The 22,067-nt window shown below is 43.3% G+C and overlaps 1 protein-coding gene, 1 long non-coding RNA gene and 1 other non-coding gene across 6 annotated transcripts in view; 2 read left to right on the top strand and 1 right to left on the bottom strand.

The window, feature by feature from the left end:
• The first annotated feature begins 3,844 nt into the window (after positions 1–3,844).
• Positions 3,845–3,986, top strand: LOC115897169. The gene has a single exon (XR_004057098.1). It is a non-coding gene; the product is annotated as a small nucleolar RNA SNORA67 (small nucleolar RNA).
• A 121-nt stretch (positions 3,987–4,107) lies between these two features.
• On the top strand, positions 4,108–20,081 carry LOC104657361. The gene is made up of 2 exons (XR_747275.2): positions 4,108–4,432; positions 16,897–20,081. It is a non-coding gene; the product is annotated as an uncharacterized LOC104657361 (long non-coding RNA).
• The window catches only part of ADTRP (androgen dependent TFPI regulating protein), an 89,417-nt gene continuing 75,335 nt past the window's right edge, over positions 7,986–22,067 (bottom strand). For 2 of the 4 annotated variants that reach the window (XM_030929562.1, XM_030929563.1), the window contains exons 6-7: positions 17,511–17,662; positions 11,578–11,802 (exon numbers count right to left, since the gene is read on the bottom strand). In XM_030929562.1, the coding sequence (XP_030785422.1) occupies positions 11,612–11,802; positions 17,511–17,662 (343 nt within the window). In that variant the 3' untranslated portion in view covers positions 11,578–11,611. Of the gene's footprint in view, positions 8,858–11,571; positions 11,803–17,510; positions 17,663–22,067 lie in introns of those variants that run through there. The other 2 variants (XM_030929565.1, XM_030929564.1) reach the window with 2 other exon arrangements.

The following is a 22,067-nucleotide window of genomic DNA, read 5'->3' as shown; positions in this document are numbered from 1 at the left end:
AACTTCAAACCTTCCTCTGCCGTGATTGTAAGCGTCCTGAGGCCTCCCCAGAAGCCTAGGAATGCCAGCACCATTCTTCCTGTAAAGCCTGCAGAACGTGAACCAATCAAACCTCTTTTCTTTATAAATTACCCAGCTGTGGGTATTTGTTTTATAGCAATGCAAGAATGGCCTAATTCACCATCCCACCTGCTTGACTGCAAACTCCTGGGACTAGGGCCATGTCTTCCTCTTTATATCTCCAACAAAGCCTAACTCTGCACCATTAGAAAGTACTCAAATACACAGACAGACTTGGGGATTCCTTATAGCTTCTTAACCTTAGAGACATCATCGCCAGTTTATTTTCCACCCTAGGCTTCCCTGGAAGCTGATAGTCTCAACATTAGAGTCATTGTTTCATTTCAGATACGCTCTCCATCTTACATACCGCAAATCTATTTACAGTGACGAGCAAATTACAGTTTCATGTGACCTGGTAGTGAATGAACATTGATAGAATAGGACGCATAGCAGATACATTTGATGAAAAGGAGAAGAGATGAGGAATGGCCTGGAGGATAAATGGCTCGCATGCAGGGAAGCTCTTAGAATGGATGATTAGATGGCCCTGAGACTCGAGCCTATAGGCTACTAGGGTCCCAGTCAGAAGACTGATCCTTAAACAGGAGGTGGGGGGGATGTTGAAGACAAACCTTGTTTACATCAGCATTCGTTTTACCTTAGGTGACTTCTCACCCCTTCTTGACAGATGGCACGTGCTTATCATTAAGGCCTGGTCTAGTCTGACTAGCACATCATCATCACCATGAGTGTCGTCACCTCTTGCATGGTGTAGTTATTTCGGGGCCATGAAAAGGGCCTCTGTTCTCACTGCCACCCTAAATATCTTGCTAATATACAAAAAAAAAAAAAAATTTCACTATAAAGCCGCCCATTTCATATGGAGAGCCAGATTTAACGTATAATACTTCTAGAGAAGTAACCTATTGAACTCATGCATGTTCAATCCTCAGTGAAGGATATTTGATGATTTTGAAAGTAAATTTTAATGTGGGGAAGGGTGTGCTTGGCAGAGTAAGAATGAGGATATTGTTAGTAAAGGAACAGGTGCAAGAGGTCAGCTGTAGACTCCAAGGACAACCTTGCCTATTCATATTTTTCACCCTGTGAGTTGCCAAGAGATGCAGTTAGGAGTGTTCTGCACCCTCCATGAGAGAGCTTCTTGACAGGTAGAGCACTCCAAAATGAAGCTGGTCCATGATTTTGGCAGCTGTTAGGTCAACTAAATTCTGCATGCCCTTGGAGGGGTGGACAGAGGGACATAGCTGTGATGTGCCACTCAGTTTCCAGCCTTGATTATCTGGATGGCACTACAGGAATTTAAACTTGCTTTATGTCTTTTTTTTTTTTTTTTTTTTTTTTGAGCCAGAGTGTCACTCTGTCACCCAAGCTGGAGTGCAGTGGTGCAATCTCAGCTCACTGCAACTTCTGCCTCCCAGGTTCAAGTGATTCTCCTGCCTCAGCCTCCCAAGAGGCTGGAATTATAGTCATGTGCCATCATGACCAGATAGTTTCTGTATTTTTAGTAGAGATGGGTTTTCACCATGTTGGCCAGGCTGGTCTTGAACTGCTTGCCTCAAGCAATCTGCTTTGCCTCGGCCTCCCAAAGTGCTGAGATTACATGCGCGAGCCACCATGTCTGGCCTGCTTTGTGTCTTGAGAGAGTAGTGTTGGGTTGCCACTGTGTTTTTTTCCCCACAATTTAAATGTGCGTTTGTTGGTAGCATAAATTAATCTTTCTTAGACCCTTAGGTGCTACATCTTCCAAATTTCAACATCATGGTTTTTGTTGTTGTTCAAATTACTATGATTGCTCATGGATCTGTGTGTATGAGTGTGTGTGTGTGCGTGTGTTGTTTTTCTGAAGTTCCATGTAGATATTCAATGCCACTTTTTCATTTTCCTCAAATTTATGTTTGAGAGTTGGTGGTACTGTCATCAGGGTCCTATGATGATTCTGGAAACAAAGACTGGATAACATGAATGGCTCCATGGTAGAAGCTTTGGGTATTGATATTTCTCAAATTTCCCTCAAAATGCATGAGTATCACAGCTTTTACTACCTATGAGTTGTTGCCATGCTTAAGGAGAAAGAGACAGAGCAAAAAACATTAGGATTCCTTTGGCTCCTGAAGAACCTCAAGCAGTGTTGAGCTTCTCCAAGATCTCTTTCTATCCAGACATCTGTCTTACCAACCAGTCACAGAGATCCTGAAGTGTTGCAGAGAAGTGCACACTTATTAAGGGCATATTTGTGTTTCTCTGAGGGCAAGAGTATTTCCTACTCACCACTGTATCTCTCCCATCGAGCACAACTATATGGTTGACTTTATATGCATATGTGATGCTCAGATGGATTTAAGTAACAAGCTCAGTGTCTGACATGGCATTGGAATTCGAATCAAGATCTGTCTGACCCAAATGGCCCCAAATAGTTGCCACTGCCACCAACAGTGCACAATCTTTCTTGACTGATACTGCTCAGAAATACATTTACATCATAATCCAGTAGAAACACACACACACACACACACACACATCTGTGAAGTTTCATAAACTCATACTCGATTTTAATATGGGTAACATGCCACTTTATTTTCTATGATGTTGTTTCCTATTCCATTAAAATATGTCGTGACCATGAAATTGATTTCTTAATGCAATAATAGTGTTATTAAAAAATAATGAATTTCTTTTTTTTTTTTTTCTTTTTTTGAGATGGACGGAGTCTTGCTCTGTCGCCCCAGGCTGGGCAGTGGCGTGATCTCTGCTCACTGCAAGCTCCACCTCCCGAGTCAGCCATTCTCCTGCCTCAGCCTTCGGAGTAGCTGGGACTACAGGCGCCTGCCACCTCGCCCAGCTAATTTTTGTGTTTTTTAGTAGAGACGGGGTTTCACTGTGTTAGCCAGGATGGTCTTGATCTCCTGACCTCGTGATCCGCTGGCCTAAGCCTCCCAAAGTGCTGCGATTACAGGCATGAGCCACCACAACCCGGCCAAAAATAATGAATTTCTTAATCCAATAATAATAAAATAGGGTTCAACTTAGTTCGTAAGTTTGGACAACACTACACTCCACCACACTGTAGATTCGTTCATTCATTATACAAATCATTATAAAGTGCCTACTATGTGTATGTCCCTGGCCAATGCATGCCATGGCCTGAGGATAGGGACATGGTGGTCATCCACCTGGCATTTGCAGGCCTGTGTCAGAGGCTCGCATGCTTTCATCTTGCCGCTCCTTTGAGAAGCCAAGCCTGGCTTTCCCATCCTTCCTCTGTTAGCAGCTGCTCCGCTAGACTCAGCTCCTCTGAGATGCTAACAGGAAGAAGAAAAGGATCCCTTCCCCATAAGAGCTTACAAAACCTTCCGCTGGGGCTTAAGTCTGGCCGAGCAAATATATTTGGTTGGAAGCAGGCACGTTATATAGTGAGAACAGGAGCAAGAGAGATGGGGGAAGGAGGTGCCACAGCCTTTTAGACAACCAGATCTTGCCAGAACTCACTATGACGAGGCCAGCCCTAAGAAGATGGCTTTAAATCATTCATCAGAAATCCACTCCCATGATCCAAACACCTCCCACCAGGCCCCACCTCCAACACCGGGGATCATGATTCAACATGAGGTTTCGAGGAGACAACACCCAAACTATATCAGACGGAGATCTTGGGTGCCAGGCACTTGCATCCACCACTTTAAATTACCTTATTTAATTGTGGTGGTATCATCATCTAATTTTGCAGACAAGGAACCAAGGCTCAGAGGAGTAAACTATTTTTATCCAAGGTGAGTCCCTCTCCAAGGGGCTGACTAGTGCCCCTCTTAGGACAGCAGCGAGTTGGAATAAAATTGGGCATGCCTAAGGTCTTTAAGGAACAGGGGATGCTTACTTCCTTTGCATTCCTTTGGCCGCCTACATCGCATACTTAAGCTCCTTCTGGATAGACTGTGTCCTCTTATTCACATGCTGAAATTGTTATACATTTTTAAACAAATAATAAGCGAATAATACATTTTTCTAAAAAGTAACTGATTTTCTCTGGGTTCAGTACAGATAGCCAGCCATGGGAGTCAGAATTTGAACTCAGATCTGGTCTGGTTCTGAAGGCTCTGTTCTTTCCAGCTTTGAGACAAAGAAGCAAATGTGAGAAGCGCCTTTTGCTCACTTCTGCTTGCCAGCAGAATTTCACAAAAGCCCCGGACTGTGAAGCTGTGCAGCTATTTGGAAAGATGCTTTGAAGACGAAACCTTTAATAGGGTTAGTGCCTATGCCTCTGTAATCTACAACTGGATGCACTCTTACACCCAAGCCTTGATGGGATTCTGCTGCGATGTAACTTCTGAGCAAATTTGATGTGATTGTGCAGGTCCTGAAACTCCACTTCCTGTCTGTCAGCAGTGGACTGAAATCCTGGGCTGGAGCAGTCTCAGGATCTCTCTGAAAGGCTGTTCCCAGGCTGTAGGCCTTGGTCTGTAGTCCACAGTAAGACTTCTGAATACAACTAACTTTAATTCTTTAAAAGCTTGACTGTTTTCTTTAGTCGGCATGGCATTCCATACCATTCCAGAAACAGAAGCCAGGGGGATATGTGAAGGAGAGAGCGATGGCGTAGTGTGTGAAACTGATTAGCTGTTAACTAGCGGAGTTGAGAGAAGGCAGCCGGCCAAATGCCCTGGAGGGGCAAGGAAAAGCTTTTCAGAGAGCTGGGAAGTGGCACTCCAGTGAGGTCTGAAGCCATGAGGGATGACTTATTTATCCCACAGTAGCTAGAAGAAGAGGGGTCTTTCCAGGGAGTGTGACCAATTTAAGCAAAGGCTTGGGAGCAGGAATAAAAATGTGCTGGGCCGGGCACAGTGGCTCACACCTGTAATCCCAGCACTTTGGGAGGCCGAGGCGGGCAGATCACGAGGTCAGGAGATCGAGACCATCCTGGCTAACATGGTGAAACCCCGTCTCTACTAAAAATACAAAAATTAGCTGGGCGTGGTGGCGGGCGCCTGTAGTCCCAGCTACTTGGGAGGCTAAGGCAGGAGAATGGCGTGAACCCGGGAGGCGGAGCTTGCAGTGAGCTGAGATCTGGCCACTGCACTCCAGCCTGGGCGACAGAGCAAGACTCCATCTCAAAAAAAAAAAAAAAAAAAAAAAAAAAAAAAAAAAAAAAAAAAATTGTGCTGAAAGTGGGAAAGGGGAGCTGGTTAAGGGACTAAAAGTTATTCCTTGTGGACCACCTTCTCATCACACACTCTTTGACTTCATTGTAGTTCAATAGAGGGAAAGAGAGTCAAAAGCAGGAGGGAAGTTTCTCTCCAGGCGGACAAGGGCTCAGCAAACCCAGCCTTCCCCACAGTCTCACCTGGAGCTACTGCCTGGGGAAGAGGGTGTTCAGGCCACAGTAGCCCAAGGCTGGGGGCACCTTTGCTCAGAAGCCCCTGTGGTGCTGCTCCTCGTGAGCCTCCTGGGAGGAAGGGCCAGGGAGCCAGGCGGTTCTCCCATCCCCTTCTGGAATCCTGGCCAGTTTCCATGTACATAACCCAGCTTAATCCATAGAAACAGGAGCTGCAAGGCATGTTCTTTCTCTTTTTTTCCTCTCCAAGACACGGAAACCTTTATTTTCTCCCTACACCACAAACCGGTACTGTTAAATAATATTGGATAATTGCACCTGTCGTACTCCCCATATTGTGCTGAGGAAAAATAATTGCTGGTTTTCTGCTTTGCCGTTAAGCTGTGACTCCGTCATTTGACTCGGAGCATGTCATTTTCTCCTATTTTAGACTGTGTACAGTCAAACCCTGTGAAAGGACTCACAGACAGCGGCCCTGCGTGTGTGAGTGGGCGCGGGCCTCATTCAGCAACGATTTCTAATTTATACAGCATTGAAAATCCACAGCTATAAATAAACAGTTCTGACTGGCTTTGCTGCCTACTCAAATGCTTTATTAAAAAAAAAAAAAGTCACCAGCAACTGCATGAGAAAGGAAAACAAGAATGTCTGGAGGTGGATTCTGGCTTCTGAATCCTGGGCTTGGGAGGGGGAACGCCCCACTTTGGGACCGGCTCAGTGCTCAGCCCCTCCAGTTTTTGGACGGCCTGGCCTCCTCGCTCTTTGCTCAGCCCCTCACGCTCCCCACGTGTGGGTGCAATGTGTTTGGGGATTACAGTATATGAAACTGGCTTCCTGTTATGACAAGCATTGCAAGTGAGTAGGTGAGGAGGAACTGAAAATAGCTTAAGAAATGTAGGACCCTTCTGGGGAGAGAATGGGGTTAAGGCATTGTTTAGGCAACAAGACAAGTCTTCTACCCAAATTCAGAATTGGTTTCAAATGTGAGACAGCAACACTGGAACAGAAGCATGAGTATAGGCCAGTCCCTGGGGTAGTGGTGGCAGTGTCCTTCCTCCTCCTGTAATGGGGACAGTTTCCACCAATTTGGGATCTCTTGACCACCTTCTTTTGTCCAGCTCTGCAAGATGTGGACACGTTTTTGTTTTGTTTTTTAAATAAAGGTTTTTGGATGACCCGGTACTGCTTTGCTCTGTGAGAAAGAGGAAGGAAACTGGGCTCAGGAGTTAACTGTGTGACCTTGGAGTTGTCATTTCCCTGCTCTGAACGAGAGGTGTGCTGGAGCCAGTCTCCACAGGCTCTCGAGGACTGAGTGGTTGTGCACATCTCTTCCCAACTCTACATTCAGCAGCATGCTGCCAGCTTGAAAAAGGCCATGGTGAGAGTGTTTACACCATGGAAATGAGCACACATTATCAATCAGAGCCTGACATCTTTTCCCCAGAGAGCTGGTTGTTAAACATTTCCCAGCACACCACCATCAGAAACTCAGTTTGCTCATTTGTAAAATGAGAACGTAACTCATCTCCTACTTACGAAGTTTCCGTGGGCTAAAATAAGTGAGAGTGGTGATAAATTACTTGACACTATATAAATATTGCTGGAATCATCATGTGGTTGCTATAGTTGTCATTTTCTATTAAGGGCCTAACATAGTGCTATGTAATTTGCAAATACCATGTACCTTACTGTAAACATTTAATCAGTGTGTTATTGTTTTGTTGTTGATCCTTTCTTAAGCCACTGCAGCACCCAGCATGCTCTTGTGTGCTTAGGCATGTGCTCAATGGGAAATGGTTCCGAGACATTTCTAGTGTTGGAAGAGACACTACACAATGGCCAGGCATGCTGCGATCAAGGTTTAATTTGGCCCTAGGCCCAGTAAATCCACAAATAGAAACGTGCAGGCTCATCCCCACCAAGAGCTTACTGTGACTGCGAGTGTACGAAGCCCGAGTCACCTTTAGGGTGTGGAAAATTTGGGTGATCCCCCGAGGGCCTCACGTTTGGGGAATTTCCACTGTGGCAACTGCTTCTGAGCTCCTGCTGAGACCAGGTGCTTGGAGCAGTGAAGAGGCTGCAGTAGATGTGGGGAAAGAGGTAGTATTCCCAGCTCCATCTGGAAAAGACTTGAGGCCCATATTAACAGAACAGTAGAAAAAGAAGTGGGGATTAAGCAGGTTTCTTGGTGCCTGTCCTGGTCTTCCCTTGGGCTGCCTTCCTCCCTGAGATATTCTGTCCTCTTCTGTAACCCTTCAAGACAACTCTTGCTCATTTTTACCAAAATTTTCCTATATAGTGTTAGGTTGGGAAGTCCAAGTGCAATTTTCTTCAGTGTCCACACCCCAACCCATATAAGCCTAGTGACATACTAGTAGACTCAAATATGTTTACCCACCAATAGACATTTGCCATTTGTGCCAGGAAAATAACACTAGGAAAATCACAGGAGGGACCATAAATCCTTGTTAAGCATCTGAAAATCAGCTTTGTTAAACCACACACTAATTCAGAAAAGTGCTTTGTAGCAAAGCAATCTCAACAGCTCTCACAATTCTATCACTTCCCATCCAGATTCTTCTGTAAGTAAAAGTATTAACACACTGTTTATTTGATGAATTAATCACTGTTCCAATGGAAGAGGTTTTGACAATGTCACTAATACCTGCCCTGAATGCTTGCTTAGAAGAGAAACAGATTTTCCAGTATTTTTTATAACTTACTTTCCCATTGTCTCCAATTAATTTGCTATTATCTCAAGTAGACAATTTCAGTAGTAGCCATCACCCTACATTTTCAGATCATTGAAAAAAAATGGATGAGCAATCGATGAAAATAACTAGCTTACTGAAATGCTTGGTTTTTAAAGGAAAGTTGGGATTATTAAAAAAAAAAAAAAAAAAAAAAAAAAAAAAAAAAGGCCCAGGACTGGTAGCTAGGAGATCCGGGAGACAGAAGCCATTGCCTTGGTTCTGACACTAAGTAACCCTTTTGCCTTGTGCAGGTAACTTCTCATCTAGGTCCTCAGCATCCTCCTCTGTAAACTTAAGAGTTTAAATGACTCTAAGTTCCTCTCTCTCTCTCTCTAGATGTTCTGTAACACCAAGTTTATGTGAGTTTCTTTGGCTAGGTTTTAACCAGAGACCATCCTCCATGAAGGTCAAAGGTAATCAATTCTGAGATGGCAGGAGTTGTTTTTGGCGTGTGCAGTCAACCTTTCAAAAAATCAAGAGTTCTCAAGTTAAGCTACCTTCATGAACTTCTTATTAAATTTAAGTATCACTCTCTGTCCCTCCTGCTTTCCTACGTTGCTCCACCACCTCCCTCCATCAGGGAAAAAAAAAAAAAAAAAAAAAATGAGAAAAATCTCTTGTGTTTTCTTCCTTCTTGGTTCTTGGAAAACGGTGTGCAATCACTTCCTCTTCTTCTGTGGCTGCCTCATGTCACCTGTGCAAACAAGAACAGAGACAGACCTCAGGCTTCAGGCTTTCCCTAATGGGTATTTTTGCTGTGGGTAAAGATTCACTCTGATTTGGGGCAGTGGAGAGTCGAACACACTTTTCCCAAGGTGACAAGATACAGTTTAGGGAGTTATGAAAAATAGTTGCCACGACGACAGGGGCAGAGAACAACTCTGCCGTCCTCCCTCAATGCTGGGTTCACAGTTAGCCAGGCACCCATGATGCTGTTTGCCTTCAGGTGCTCTGCATAGCTAAGAGGAGGCATATTGCTGTGGCTCTGAGTGAGTGTTTGCAGGCTACACACAATCCATCAGCAAACTTTGAGACTTTGCAGATGGAGATGAAGAGACCACATCAAATTAGAGAGGAAATAGAAGGGTGGATGTTCACCTAATTGGGGTCATTCTGTGACCTCTTAGCAAATGAATTCATCAGCCTGGTGGAAAAATACTGGCATATGGATTAGATTTGAGTAAGCTCATTACAGGGGCATTATTTTACTGAAATTATAGCATTAGATTTGTAGAATGACTTCTATTCAGCCAACAAGTTGGTACTCCATATTTAATGATCATAAATCTTTGTGTAAGCTCTGCAATCTATGAAATTTCATTAGCTCATTATCCTTTGCGCTTGTTGCCAAATACTATCAATCCTACTTTAAAAACTTCTCCATTCCAGAACTTATAGTTCTGGAACTGGTAGTTCTGGCTTGATATTCCTGCAGCAAATCCATGCTCCTAATTCCACAATTCACCCTTCAGACCTTGTCACCTTCATCAATTCTATCCTTAACCGTAAACACTAGATATCTTATACTAATTCCATTCTGCTGGAACTCCACTTCTTAAAGGCTATCGTGATTGGTGACTTTTGAAGTCCTGTTTGTGGACCCTTAATCACATTGATTTCCTAGGATGGCCACCTCTTGGTCATGCAGTCCTCATGGCTATCCTTGCGTTCATCTCATGCAACATTTTCAAGATCAAAGCTCTCTCTTCTTCGTCTGCTTCTTATCAATCTAGACTACCCAGTCATCAGCCAACGCTTATTGTTTATCAAACTTTATGGGTTTCACATTGTTTTCATTTTTCATTGGTGTGTCTACTTTTTTCTCTTCTGTTTTTCTTTTCTTTTCTTTCTTTTTTTTTTTTTTGAGACAAGGTCTTTGCCCAGGCTGGAATACGGTGGCACAATCTCAGCTCACTGTGGCCTTGAACTCCTGGGCTGGAGTCCTCCAACCTCAGTCTCCTGACTAGTTGGGACTATAGGTACACACCACCATGCCCAGCTTTTTTTGTTTGTTTTTTGTTTTGCTTTTTTATTAGATACAGGGTCTCGCTATGTTGCTCAGGATGATCTTGAACTCCTGGCCTCACCACGAGAGATCCTCCCATCTCAGCCTCCCAGAGTGCTAGGATTACAGGCAAGAGCCACCACCCTCGGCCTTATTTTCCATTTTTGATGTGAATTCTCTCCTCCCTAATTAGGCCTTCTCTACATTAGGTCTATAAGTACAAGCACAGTACCACCTCTTTCTGTAGAGTATACTCTGGGCCTTTAATGAATTCTTTTTCAATTAAATAACCAGCTTACATACAACAGGGACAATATAAACTTGGTCAATATAAACTTCTCAAATTTCTACCCCCTAGAGTCATTCTGAGGGTTCCTAAAACTTTCTTTTATCCATGTTGTTTACCAATCCTCAGGCCCTCAAGCCTAATTATAATCATAACCTCAGTCCTTCCACCTCAGGTGTCAGGGACTGAAGTCTCCCTTCTCCATTTAAGAAATGCAACAGAACCCGAAGGTCTGGAGAAAGGCCACCCAGGAGCAGACGTGGCAGTGTGAAGCTCTGCTGGGGGAGGAGAGCAGGTGGCTCCTTCCACTGAGTTAGAGTCCTCTGTCCAAAACCAAGTAGCTAGGAGGAACACTAAGAAATGCCCACATACCCATCCACATGCTAGAGAGAAGGGACTGTCCCCAAATGGGTCTCTGTGGTCCTCCCAAAGTCATTTTATTCTGTAGGGACTCACACGGTGTGAACATTGCAAAAATCATGTTTCTTTTTGCTTCTAGCAGCTGGGAATGGCGAGTAGGGTCTTAAGTCTTGAATTCTTACAGAGCTAAGCAGTTTCTAGGCTTCTTTAAGTCTTCGGAATGTACCTCTGATGGTGTTTTTGTTTTGTTTTGTTTTGTTTTGTTTTGAGACAGGGTCTTGCTGTCACTAGGCTGGAATGCAGTGGTGTGACCTCGGCTCACTGAAACCTCCGCTTCCCAGATTGAAGCATTTCTGCCACCTCTCAGCCTCCCGAGTAGCTGGGACTACAGATGTACGTCACCACACCTAGCTTTTTTTTTTTTTTTTTTTTTTTGTATTTTTAGTAGAGACAGAGTTTCACCATGTTATCCAGGCTGCTCTTGAACTCCTGAGCTCAAGTGATCCACCCACCTCGGCCTCCCAAAGTACTGGGATTACAGGTGTGAGCCACTGCGCCCGGCCCTCTGACCATGTTTCTATAATACATAGCTGGAAATGAGGAAACTGTTGACTTAACAATAGATCATATATCTTACCCAGACCAAATTCGCAAAATGGATTTTAAGTTGTAATTGGAAAATTATGTTTATTATAAAGATTTTCTTGATTGAGAAGCATTTTTCCCAGTCAAAAGTATCCTAGTTGGCAGACAGTAAGTTAGATTCACCCTAATTTGTTTTATTCCTTTATCCTCTATCAGATAGTACCAAGGGCTAGAAATAGTTTTATAACCCTGATATTTCGTCTTATATTCTTGACCACTGGGTGCTTGGCTGGTGACTTCCAATCAGGCCACTGGAAGCAGAGATTCCAGCTGTGTCTCAGTATTTCAGAAGCAGAGATTCCAACAGATTCTAGCTTCCATCTTTGCAAGATCTGAACATTTTCTGCAGGCATGACCAAGAAACTATTGTTTCAATCAACATCACCGTACCAAATATAATTACATACCTTATTATTCCAATAGTTAGAACTCAGGATAAATAAAAACACAGTATTCCCAAAGATTTACACCTATGTATCTATAACCAGGAAAATGAATGCCAGGAATTGAAAATTTGAAGAACATTTGCCTGGTTTCAGTGGCCTGACTCAGAAAAGGGCAAGAAGGTTGATTAGCAGGTGTTAGAGAAATGAGGTCTGAGCACTGATAATCCTATGTTCACACTGCAGAAGTCCAGGGAGGAGAGGGAGCTGAGGGCTGGCTGGAGAAACCCCTGTGGGAAACAGGCTGAGGAAGAGGGAGGAATGGTAACCCAGAGCGGGCTCTTTTTGAGTTTAGGGAGATGAAGTTAGGACAAGAAAGGCAAAATGGAGATAACTTTTTGTCATTGACTAAATGCTGCCCCAGCAGGACCATGCTTTAAAGTACCTATGGAATCACTGCACGATAAAATTCTTCTGTTATGGAATAAGTGAGTTAATAAGACAAACCTCATCCAATTCCTTTGTGAATAAAACGAGGTGGGCTAAATGGCCTCTAGGCAGCTTTCATCAAGAAAATCTCCCTTTTAAAAAACCTGGTATATGGCAAATAATATTAAAAGCAAGCTTCAATATTCTGTCCAAGACACAATCCCAGCGCCACTTAGCCAGGCTGGAATTTTCAGCTTACAATCTATCCTTAGGATGAGAAGGACCTATGGTCTTAGGGGCCCTGACAAAGGACAGCCTGACCCCGGCATGTGTCCATCAGGGGCATAGGGAGAGGGGTCGCAGGCCCTGGGTAAGCTGACTGTCTTTCTAACCATCCCCACACAGCAGGGGCCCTGCCATTCGGGCCTAAGGTGCTTAGCCCCTTTCTGTGCCCCATATCTCTTGTGGGATGATTTTCTCTTCCCAAGAGGCTTGTGTCCTGGTGTCAGCATCCTTGAGTGCTATCAATCATCCAGGAAAAAAAAGAAAAAGAAAATTAAGCATGTAAGGGGCAGAGAAGGGAGCCTTTGATAGGATGTCCTGATGGCCTCTTGCCCCCAGTCAATGTGGAAGAGAACCTGCCCCGGGCATGCCTTGGTGTTCAGTCATAGTCATGGTGAGCCAAGCTCTCAATGTCCTGCCAGAGACAGCCTCTCCTGCCTGCTTCTATCATGGTTTGAAGTTAACATTCCATCTAACTCCTCCCAAAAAGCAGAAATTGAAGCTTTCTGGGGGGATGACTGGTCCCAGTAACTGACTCTGTGCTTGCCCAACCCTCTGCCTCATGACACAGAAAGGCTAGCCCAGGGCAGGGAGTGAGATGGTGACAGGTCAGGCCAGAGGGCCCTGCGGAACCTCTTGTGAGCTTTTTGAGCCTCAGTGCGTTCTTGAAGGACCTTCCTGTGGGCCACGACAACACCTGCCTCCCTGATGCTCAAAGCTAGTTCCCTGCAACTGCGTGCCCTGGGAGGACTTCACCACACACTTTCCAAGTTAACATGTGATTCTCAGTATTGTTTCCTATTGCTGTCCTTCTTGCTCTCCTGTCCATATTCACCCACTGATGTGGTACAGGAGGAGGGAGAAAGTGAGTAGATATTCAGCTATTGTGACCATCACCACCAACACTCTTCTCAGTCCAGCAGCCCACTCAGGACAGTACCATACTGCACAAGGATGCTGTAGACAGAATTATCCACACTGGGAGAAGACCAGGGTCCTGAGATGTAATAGAGTCTTGTCCTCACACCAGCAGCATCGGTATGTCTGGAGTATGCATTAGAAGGGCAGAATCTCAAACTGCACCCCAGATCCACTAAACCAGAATCCACACTTTAACAAGATCTCCGGGTTCCCCAAGATCCTCATTTTGATGAGAATCAGCAGCCCATACAGGTTTGAGAAGCAATGCTCTGTAACAGCGGCTCTGGATCCTGATTGCAAGTTAAAATAACTGGGAAGCTTTAAAAAATACCCATGTCAAGTCACCATCTCTAGAGATATGGATCTAATTGGTCCAGCCTGGGAATTATTATTTTTTAAACTCCCCTAGTGTTTCTGTGATGTAAAAAGCCAAGGTAGAGAACTACTGCTAGAGAGATCCTGTCACATTGAATGGCTCTTGACTGATACTTTGCCTGATATTCTTGACCACGTGGTGCTTGGCTGGTGACTTCCAATCGGGCCACTGGAAGCAGAGATTCCAATTCTGTCTCAGGATTTCAGAAGCAGAGATTCCAACAGATTCTAGTCTCCAATAGCCTGACCTCCCATTCGCTGTAAGTACCTGAGGACGTGCTTCATCTCTGTCCATCTGCTGTCAGGTAGCTGTTACCTTTATTCACTTTCAGCTGGGAAACTGGTAATGTATACATCAACTCGAAGGGGAGAATGAGGGAGAATAAGATGACCAGCAGCCGTGACTAACTCTGTATGCCAGGTCCTGCTGTAGGCGCTAGATCCTCAGCAAGTCATCTGAGGTTCTCCGTGAGCCCAGGAGGAGGTCACCAGCATTATCTCCACTAGGACAAGAGAAAGCTGGGGCACAGAGACCTTTAGTGACTTACTCAGTCTCACAGGTACAAGTGACAGGGCCAAGATAGAAACTGAGGCAGTTTGGCACCAGAACTTTTCTTCTAACCACAGCCCCCAACTGCCTCCCTGAAGCATTCATTTGAATTTCTGCTCTCACTGAAGGGGGCTCAGGCTGTGGAAGGAGAGAAAACATAGCTTAGCTCTGGCTTTGGACAGAATATGTGGCTATCTATAAGTTTCCAGAACCGAAGATCTGGAGAAAGGCTCCCAGGTAGGGGAACCAGACAGCGGAGTGCCCAAGCCAAGATGGCATCAAACCTTATGAACACTGGCCCAGCAGGCACAAACAGGGACCATCTCAGGCCTCCTGGGCTTGGTGGCCACTCTACTTAGAGGCTGCCTGATCATGGAGGAATTGAAGTGCATTGCCATAGGATACATGGTTGGTTTGCGGCCAGGTGAGGGACATACCCTGGCTTTCCTGATTCCTACTCCAGTGCTCTTTCCCGTTTAATACTTTCTGCCCTAACATGCATGTCTTCAACAACTCTCTAACTGGTACACCTTGTCGTCACCCTCCTATACTCCTTAAACTCCCTGCCCAATACTCTACAGTCATTAGAGTCACTCCTTATCTGCCATCTCCAGAACACCTTTGCAAAAAGTTCTACTTTACACCTAGGGAAAAAAGTCCTTGGATATCCTATTGTCTGCACTGACTGATGCAATGAGAAAGCTAATGGAAATGAGGGATTTTAAAATGAACAAGACGTATCCCTAATCCGTAAGACACCTGAGGTCTAGTGGAAAAACAAATCCCTAAAGCAGTAGTGAAATAGCAGTCGTGATAAAGTGGTAAGTCTGGTGATTGGGAGATGAAGGGGGATGCACTGGGAAGGACATGAAGTCCAACCTGGGCTGACCAGGGAAGGCTTCCTGGAAGAGGTGAGTGTTGAAATGAATGAATATGAGCCAGGCAAAGACTGAAGGATAGGAGACACAGAATCCCACGGACATAAGAAACAACATCAATGTGGAGGGAAAACCAGCAGTTTGGTGCCACTGGGGCACAAATATAGAAGAGCAAAAACCAAAGCAGGGATTGGGTCACAGAGGCCCTTGTGTGTCATTCCAAGGGCGTGAATTTTCTTCAGTAAATTGGGGAAAGCCTTAAAGTGTTTTCAGTAGAATAGGACACGGGGAAATGTGTTCACATAGGTTGCTTAGCTTTCAGCAATGTAAAAGTGTTCACTGTATTGCAACTTTAACAAATCTAATTTTTCTTCTAATTCTTACTAAATTATTCATAATTAATAAAGATCTGTCCAAGATTTAATACATTTATGATCTTATTCTGATGTTAAATAGGACCTTTTACTCATTCTCTTCTTTAAAAAGTTAAAAATCTAGAAAGAGCTCAAGAGATGAGCACAGTCATTTACAATTGTCTCTTTCACTTATATGAAAACTTGCATGTACATGAGGTAATTGACGGTCTATATGTTGATTCTGGCTTATCTATTTATTGGGACTTAATTATAGTTAAAAATTGGATGCAGTCCTTAAACAATAAGGCTTGTTAAGCACTTTGTGTTGAGAATAGTAATTTCAATAATAACAAATATGATGATAATTTTGTTTTTTAGTTCAATGGATGTTTAAAATTCACTGTAGAGTAACAATGTAAAAATTAACTCAATACATTATTGAACTCAATACATTATTGAACAATTGATTTTAAAAGTTGTTGTTCTCTAAGCTCTAAGTAATCAAGTTTTTCTCTGTACTTCTAATATCTTAAAGCTTCTTTAAATATATATATATATATATATAGAGAGAGAGAGAGAGAGATTTGGGGAAAGCATCAGAAATCTTTACACAGAACTTCGAGGAGCCAAAACTAGTTAGAATTATATGTCAACACATCTAAAATGTCAACACATTTTTTTTTTTTTTGGCGATAATTTTCTGTGATTTGGAATCCTGATTGGGAAGTAATTTTTAGTATTCCATTTTTTTAAGTGTTTGCTTTCAAAGAGAATTTTGCCCCTGAGAGTTTCTTAAACTAGTCAAATTCTCCAAGAGTAGAAAACACGTGATACATCCAAGTTGCATGCTTATTTCTCCAGGGTCTCAGCTTCCTCTCAGAAACACACACTCTGGTACTGAACCTTGTGAAACTGTCAGGTTTTTTTGCATACACGGGCTTATGTTTTCACACCAGTTCATAGATTGGGCGGAAGATGGCACTTCTGCCATCTCTATTTTGATAGAACAGAATGGCATGTGGGCGAGTGATGTGGGGGATTGGGTGTGACTCTTTGCCTTCCTTATATACAGAATCAGGGTAGAGTTCCTGCGCTTCTCCTGGGGTAGGGAAATAAGTCATGGGTGTTTTGCAGCCTGACTTTCTGGTAGTTACTTTTCCAACAATAAAAAAATATTCTGGGGTGGGGTAAGGAGAGAGGAAGCAGGAAGGAGAATGAAATCTTCCATTTTAAAAGTAACTAAGGTGATTTTTTTTTTCTTAGGAAGAAGCAACAGGATTCTACCCACCTATAATGAGAAAGTTTAACTTACTGACATATTCTCATTGCTGAAGACTCTGTCTGAATGAGGATTTCAGTCTCAAGTCTAGGATGTGATTTCATCTGGTAAATGTCTTATAGAAGGCTGAGGAGCAGCCTAATGAGGCACTGCTGAGGTGGGAGGAGGTGGGAGGAGCTGAGAGGACTATCTGGACTTACTTCCTTCAGGATGAAATCTTGATATTTTCAAAGCTTGTGTCCCTGGAACCCTCACTTAGGGTTAGGGGGAGACCCCTGATTTTATTTATTCATGCTAGGGATGGTAATGCCCTGTTCTCTAGGTCCTGGGCTTTCTAAAGAAGATTATTTTCAGCTTTAAAGTTAAATGATGCATTGTTTGGGGGAGGAAAGGAGATCCTTTGATGAGGTCCTTTAAAAGAGTACCCCACACCCAACGCTCTCCTCTTGCCTGTCTTGGCAGAACCTGTCTGAGTCCTTGGAAACATAGTAAGCATCATTGCTTCTGTTTGGGGTTCGTTTTTCTTTCTGTTTCCAGGTGAAGTGGAGACGTAGGCACGGAAGAAGTGCATCTGTAGCTAAGAAAGAAATACACTGACCCCATTTCCAGTGGTTGAGCTTCTCTCCAAGTAGGTAGATGCTGGCAATGAAGATGTGGCTGAGAGAGAAGAAAGCTGCTAGACCCACAGGGCTGAGTTTGGCAAACACAGGATACACCCAGGTACCTGTCTCAAAGTAGAGCCACAGGATGCTGCAGGAAATAAGAAGTCATGGTGATTAGAGCAGGAGGAGAAAAACAAGCCATTTTCTCATCAGGATCAATGAGGTACTGGAACCTAGGCAGGGGAAAAGAATCCATATCAGGGACATTTGTCAACAGCTGTAGTATTCCCACAAACCTAAATAAGTGAGGCTTTTCTGGGTAAATCTACTTGATTCAATAAGACATGCTGTTTGATAGGCTGGGCTGGGTTGTTTTACCTAACTCATTAAAATTCAACATTGGTGAAAAAATAGAAGAGAACATAGGGTTGGGCACCATGGCTACCACCTGTAATCCAAGCACTTGGGGAGGCTGAGACGAGTGGATCACCTGAAGTCAGGAGTTCAAGACAAGCCTGGCCAACATGATGAAACCCTGTCTCTACTAAAAATACAAAAAATTAACCGGGCATGGTGGCTCAGGCCTGTAGTCCCAGCTGCTCAGGAGGCTGAGGCAGGAGAATCACTTGAACCTGGGAGGCAGAGGTTGCAGTGAGCCAAGATCATGCCACTGCACTCCAGCCTGGGGGACAAGAGTGAAATTTCGTCTCAAAAAAAAAAAAAAAAAAAAAAAAAAGAGAGAGAGAGCGGGAACATAGAACATATTGTTAGCTAAAGGGAGTATGTGGGAACATGAATGATCCCTTTCCCTGAGAGGTATGGCCTTCTGAGACATCAAACCTGCTATTAAGGAATTCATTTTGCTGGCTCTGAGTCAGAGGAGTGGGGTTTGCTTTTTTTGGATCTAAGAATCAGGTGCAGCTTTCCATTAGTTCTCCAAGTCTGCTGGGATGAGGGAGCAGAGATGGAGCGTTATTGCCCTAATACAACATGCCTAGGATTTAACCATTGGCCCTGATTTTCACTCATGCATATAGTCATAAATAGAGTGTTAAGCAGGAATGCATGGATTCACAGGGAGACTCAGATCTTGCTTATGTGAGGATAGGCTGTAAGTCATTTCTGGAAGCCAAGAGAAGAAAAAGAAATGCTAGGAGAAGAGCCATGATGTCTAAGTGAAGCCTAAAAATGCAGTTTGCTGGAAACCAACTGCACTGGAAGGTGCCAAAGTCTGAAATAACTTTTAAAAATTAAATGTGGGGAAGCTGATGCATCAGCTACAGTTCCTCATTGGTTAGGAGCACAGAATCTGGAACCGGGCTTCTGTGATTCAAATCCTAGCTCTGCCACCTAGTAGCTATGTTACCTCCAGCAATTTTGTCAACCTTTCTGTCCCCATCCCCTCAACATGTAAAGTGAAGATCCAAATAGCATACACCTTCTAAGGCTGTTGTAAGGATTGCAGGAGTTAACACATGTAAAGGATACAGAACAGTGCTTGGCATATTGTAATATTTGATAAAAGTTCAAAAGCTTCTGTCTCCACTGAGGGATGGCACAATGGGAGTGCTCTCAGAAAACCTTCTTTGAAGCTGCTGATCTCTTGTAACAATTAGGATAGGCCGGGTGATGCTTCAAAAACAACTTTTAAATTTGAATCTCCCATGTTGTCAAAGGACTTCAGATGGAAGAATGAAATTCTATGCTTAAACTTTCAGAAACCCAAGGGTGATCTCTGTCATTTCAAATACTTGAAGTTTGTTAAACGTTTTGTGGAAGAGACAAGGGCTAGATTCAGGGCCAGGAGTAGGGTGAAGCAAGGGAGGTCCTAGGGTGTAAAATTTAAGGGATTATCTCTGTGCATCAAAGGATGCAATAAACAGTGTGAAAAGGCAATCCATGGAATGGGAAATAATATTTCTACTAAGGGGTTAATATCCAAAATATGTAAAATATTCCTGTAACTCAACAATAACAACAAACCCAAATAACCCAATTAAAAATGGACAAAGGACTTGAATAGACATTTTACAGAGAAGATACATGAAAGGTGAACAAGTGCATGAAAGAATGTTCAACATCACTAATAACTAGAAGAAATGCAAATCAAAATGACAGTGAGATATTGTCTTACATTCATTAGGATGGACACAATTTTTTTTTTTTTAAAAAAAGACAAGATAACAAGTGTTAGTAAGGACAGAGAGAAATTGGAACTCTTGTTCATTGTTGGTAGGAATGGAAGATGGTACATCTGCCTTGGAAAACTATATGGTGGTTCCTCCCAAAATTGAAATAGAATTACCATCTGATCCAGCAATTCCACTTCTGAGTACACACTCAAAAGAATTGAAAACATGACTAACACGGTGAAACCCTGTCTCTACTAAATATACAAAAAATTAGCCAGGCATGGTGGTGGGCAACCTGTAGTCTCAGCTACTTGAGAGGCTGAGGCAGGAGAATGGTGTGAACCCAGGAGGCAGAGCTTGCAGTGAACAGAGATCACGCCACTGCACTCCAGCCACTCCAGCCTGGGCAACAGAGCGAGACTCTGTCTCAAAAAAGAAAAAAAAGAATTGAAAACAAGGATCTGAAGAGACATTTGTACACCCATGTTTATAGCAGCATTCTTCACAATAGCCTGAAAGTGGAAGCTACACACTGATACATGAATGGATACATAAAATGTGGCCTATACATAGGCATTAAGAAGGAGAAAATTCTGATGCATGCTACCACATGGATCAACTTTGAAGACATTTTATGCTAAGTGAAATAAACCAGTTGTAAAAAGACAAATACTGCATAATTCCATTTACATGAGAAACCTAGAAGGTCAAATTCATAGAGGGAGAAAGTAGAATGGTGCTTGCCATGTGGTTGGGGGAGGAGGCAGTGGGGAACGCAATGGTTTCAATATGGTTTGTTTGTTCCTACCAAAACTCATGTTGAAATTTGGTCCTCTGTGTGTTGGTGTCGGGAGTGGGAGACTAGTGGGAGGTGTTTGGGTCATGAGGATGGATCTCCTAAGAATGGTTTGATGCTGTTCTTGTGATAGTAAGCTCCAGAAATGGATTTTTTCCATGAGAATGGCTTGTTATAAATCTAGGATGCCCCTCAGGTTTTGCCCTTTTCACTCATGTCCATTTCCCCTTTGAGTGTCTCCACCACATTGTGAGGCAGCAGTGATGCCCTTGCCAGGAGCCAGGGCCATGCCCTTGAACTTCTCAGAATATGAGCTAAATAAACTTCTTTTCTTTATAAACTACCCAATCTCTGAAATTCTTTTATAGGAACACAAAATGGACTAAGCCAGGGAGTTATTGTTTAACGGGTAGACTTTCAGTTTGGGAAGATGTAAAAGTTCTGGAGATGGATGGTGGTGATGGATGCACAATAAGGTAAATGTACAACATGATACAGAGCTTAAAAATGATCAAAATGGTAAGTCACTTAAAATGGTTAAAATTATAAATGTTGTGTACCTTTTACCACAATTTAAATGTATCTAAGGAGGTGTTAATTTTAGGGTCATATAAATGTAGGGTTGGCATTTAGTTCCTCGCCTGGGCCCTGCTGGTATCACTCTGCTTTCCCAAACTTGTCTGGATGTTCCTCCCAGATTGAGAATGAGGTGACTAGAACAAACAATAATTATCATCATTATTACTAATATTAGAATTCTTTTTTTTTTTTAGATGGAGTCTCGCTCTGTCCCTCAGGCTGGAGTGCAGTGGTGCAATCTCAGCTCACTGCAACCACCGCTTCCTGGGTTCAAGTGATTCTCCTGCCTTGCCCTCCTGAGTAGCTGGGATTACAGGCATGCGCCACCATGCCCAGCTAATTTTTGTATTTTTAGTAGAGACAGGCTTTCACCATGTTGGTCAGGATGGTCTCAAACTCCTGATCTTGTGATCCGCCTGCCTTGGCCTCCCAAAGTGCTGGGATTACAAGTGTGAGCCACTGCGCCTGGCCTAGAATTCTTTAAGATATGCATTCCATGGATGCATTACAGGATACCCACAGTGATTCTTACCTGCATGGTGACTTCTCATGGCAGGACAAAGGAAGTATATGGCATAGAAAATAAATAGTTTCAAGTAGATAGGGCTAGGAGTTTGGAGTCAGTGAGGAGTTCTGAATATACTCCAAACAAGTTGCATCACTTAGTTCACTTTGTTTACTTTATATACTTGAAATTAGAGCTTCTAAATGCCCATGCACATTTATGTAAGATAGTCTATAAATAAGGACATCCCTCCAGAGGCTTGGAAAATTTCTGTTTACTTCGTGTTTGTTTCCTTCAGCATAAGGCTTGTAGAGGAAAGTTCCCGAGGTAAGCTAATGAATTGTGTACTTTGACAGAGAAAGTGCAAGGAAAGTTATAGGTGTGGTACCTGATAGTGGGAAAAGTAACAGAGATACAGAGTATGAGGCAAGATGACAGTAATTTACCAAGGGTACTCAGCAGAGAGGCATGAGTGAGGACAGAGTCACACTGTTAGTTGACATCACTTCTTTATGGCTTGCCTGAATATGAGGGGAAGGTG

The sequence above is a fragment of the Rhinopithecus roxellana genome, chromosome 4 (assembly GCF_007565055.1).
Source record: "Rhinopithecus roxellana isolate Shanxi Qingling chromosome 4, ASM756505v1, whole genome shotgun sequence".
In the NCBI taxonomy this organism is placed as follows: domain Eukaryota; kingdom Metazoa; phylum Chordata; class Mammalia; order Primates; family Cercopithecidae; genus Rhinopithecus; species Rhinopithecus roxellana.
This window is presented reverse-complemented; position numbering and strand designations above follow the sequence as displayed.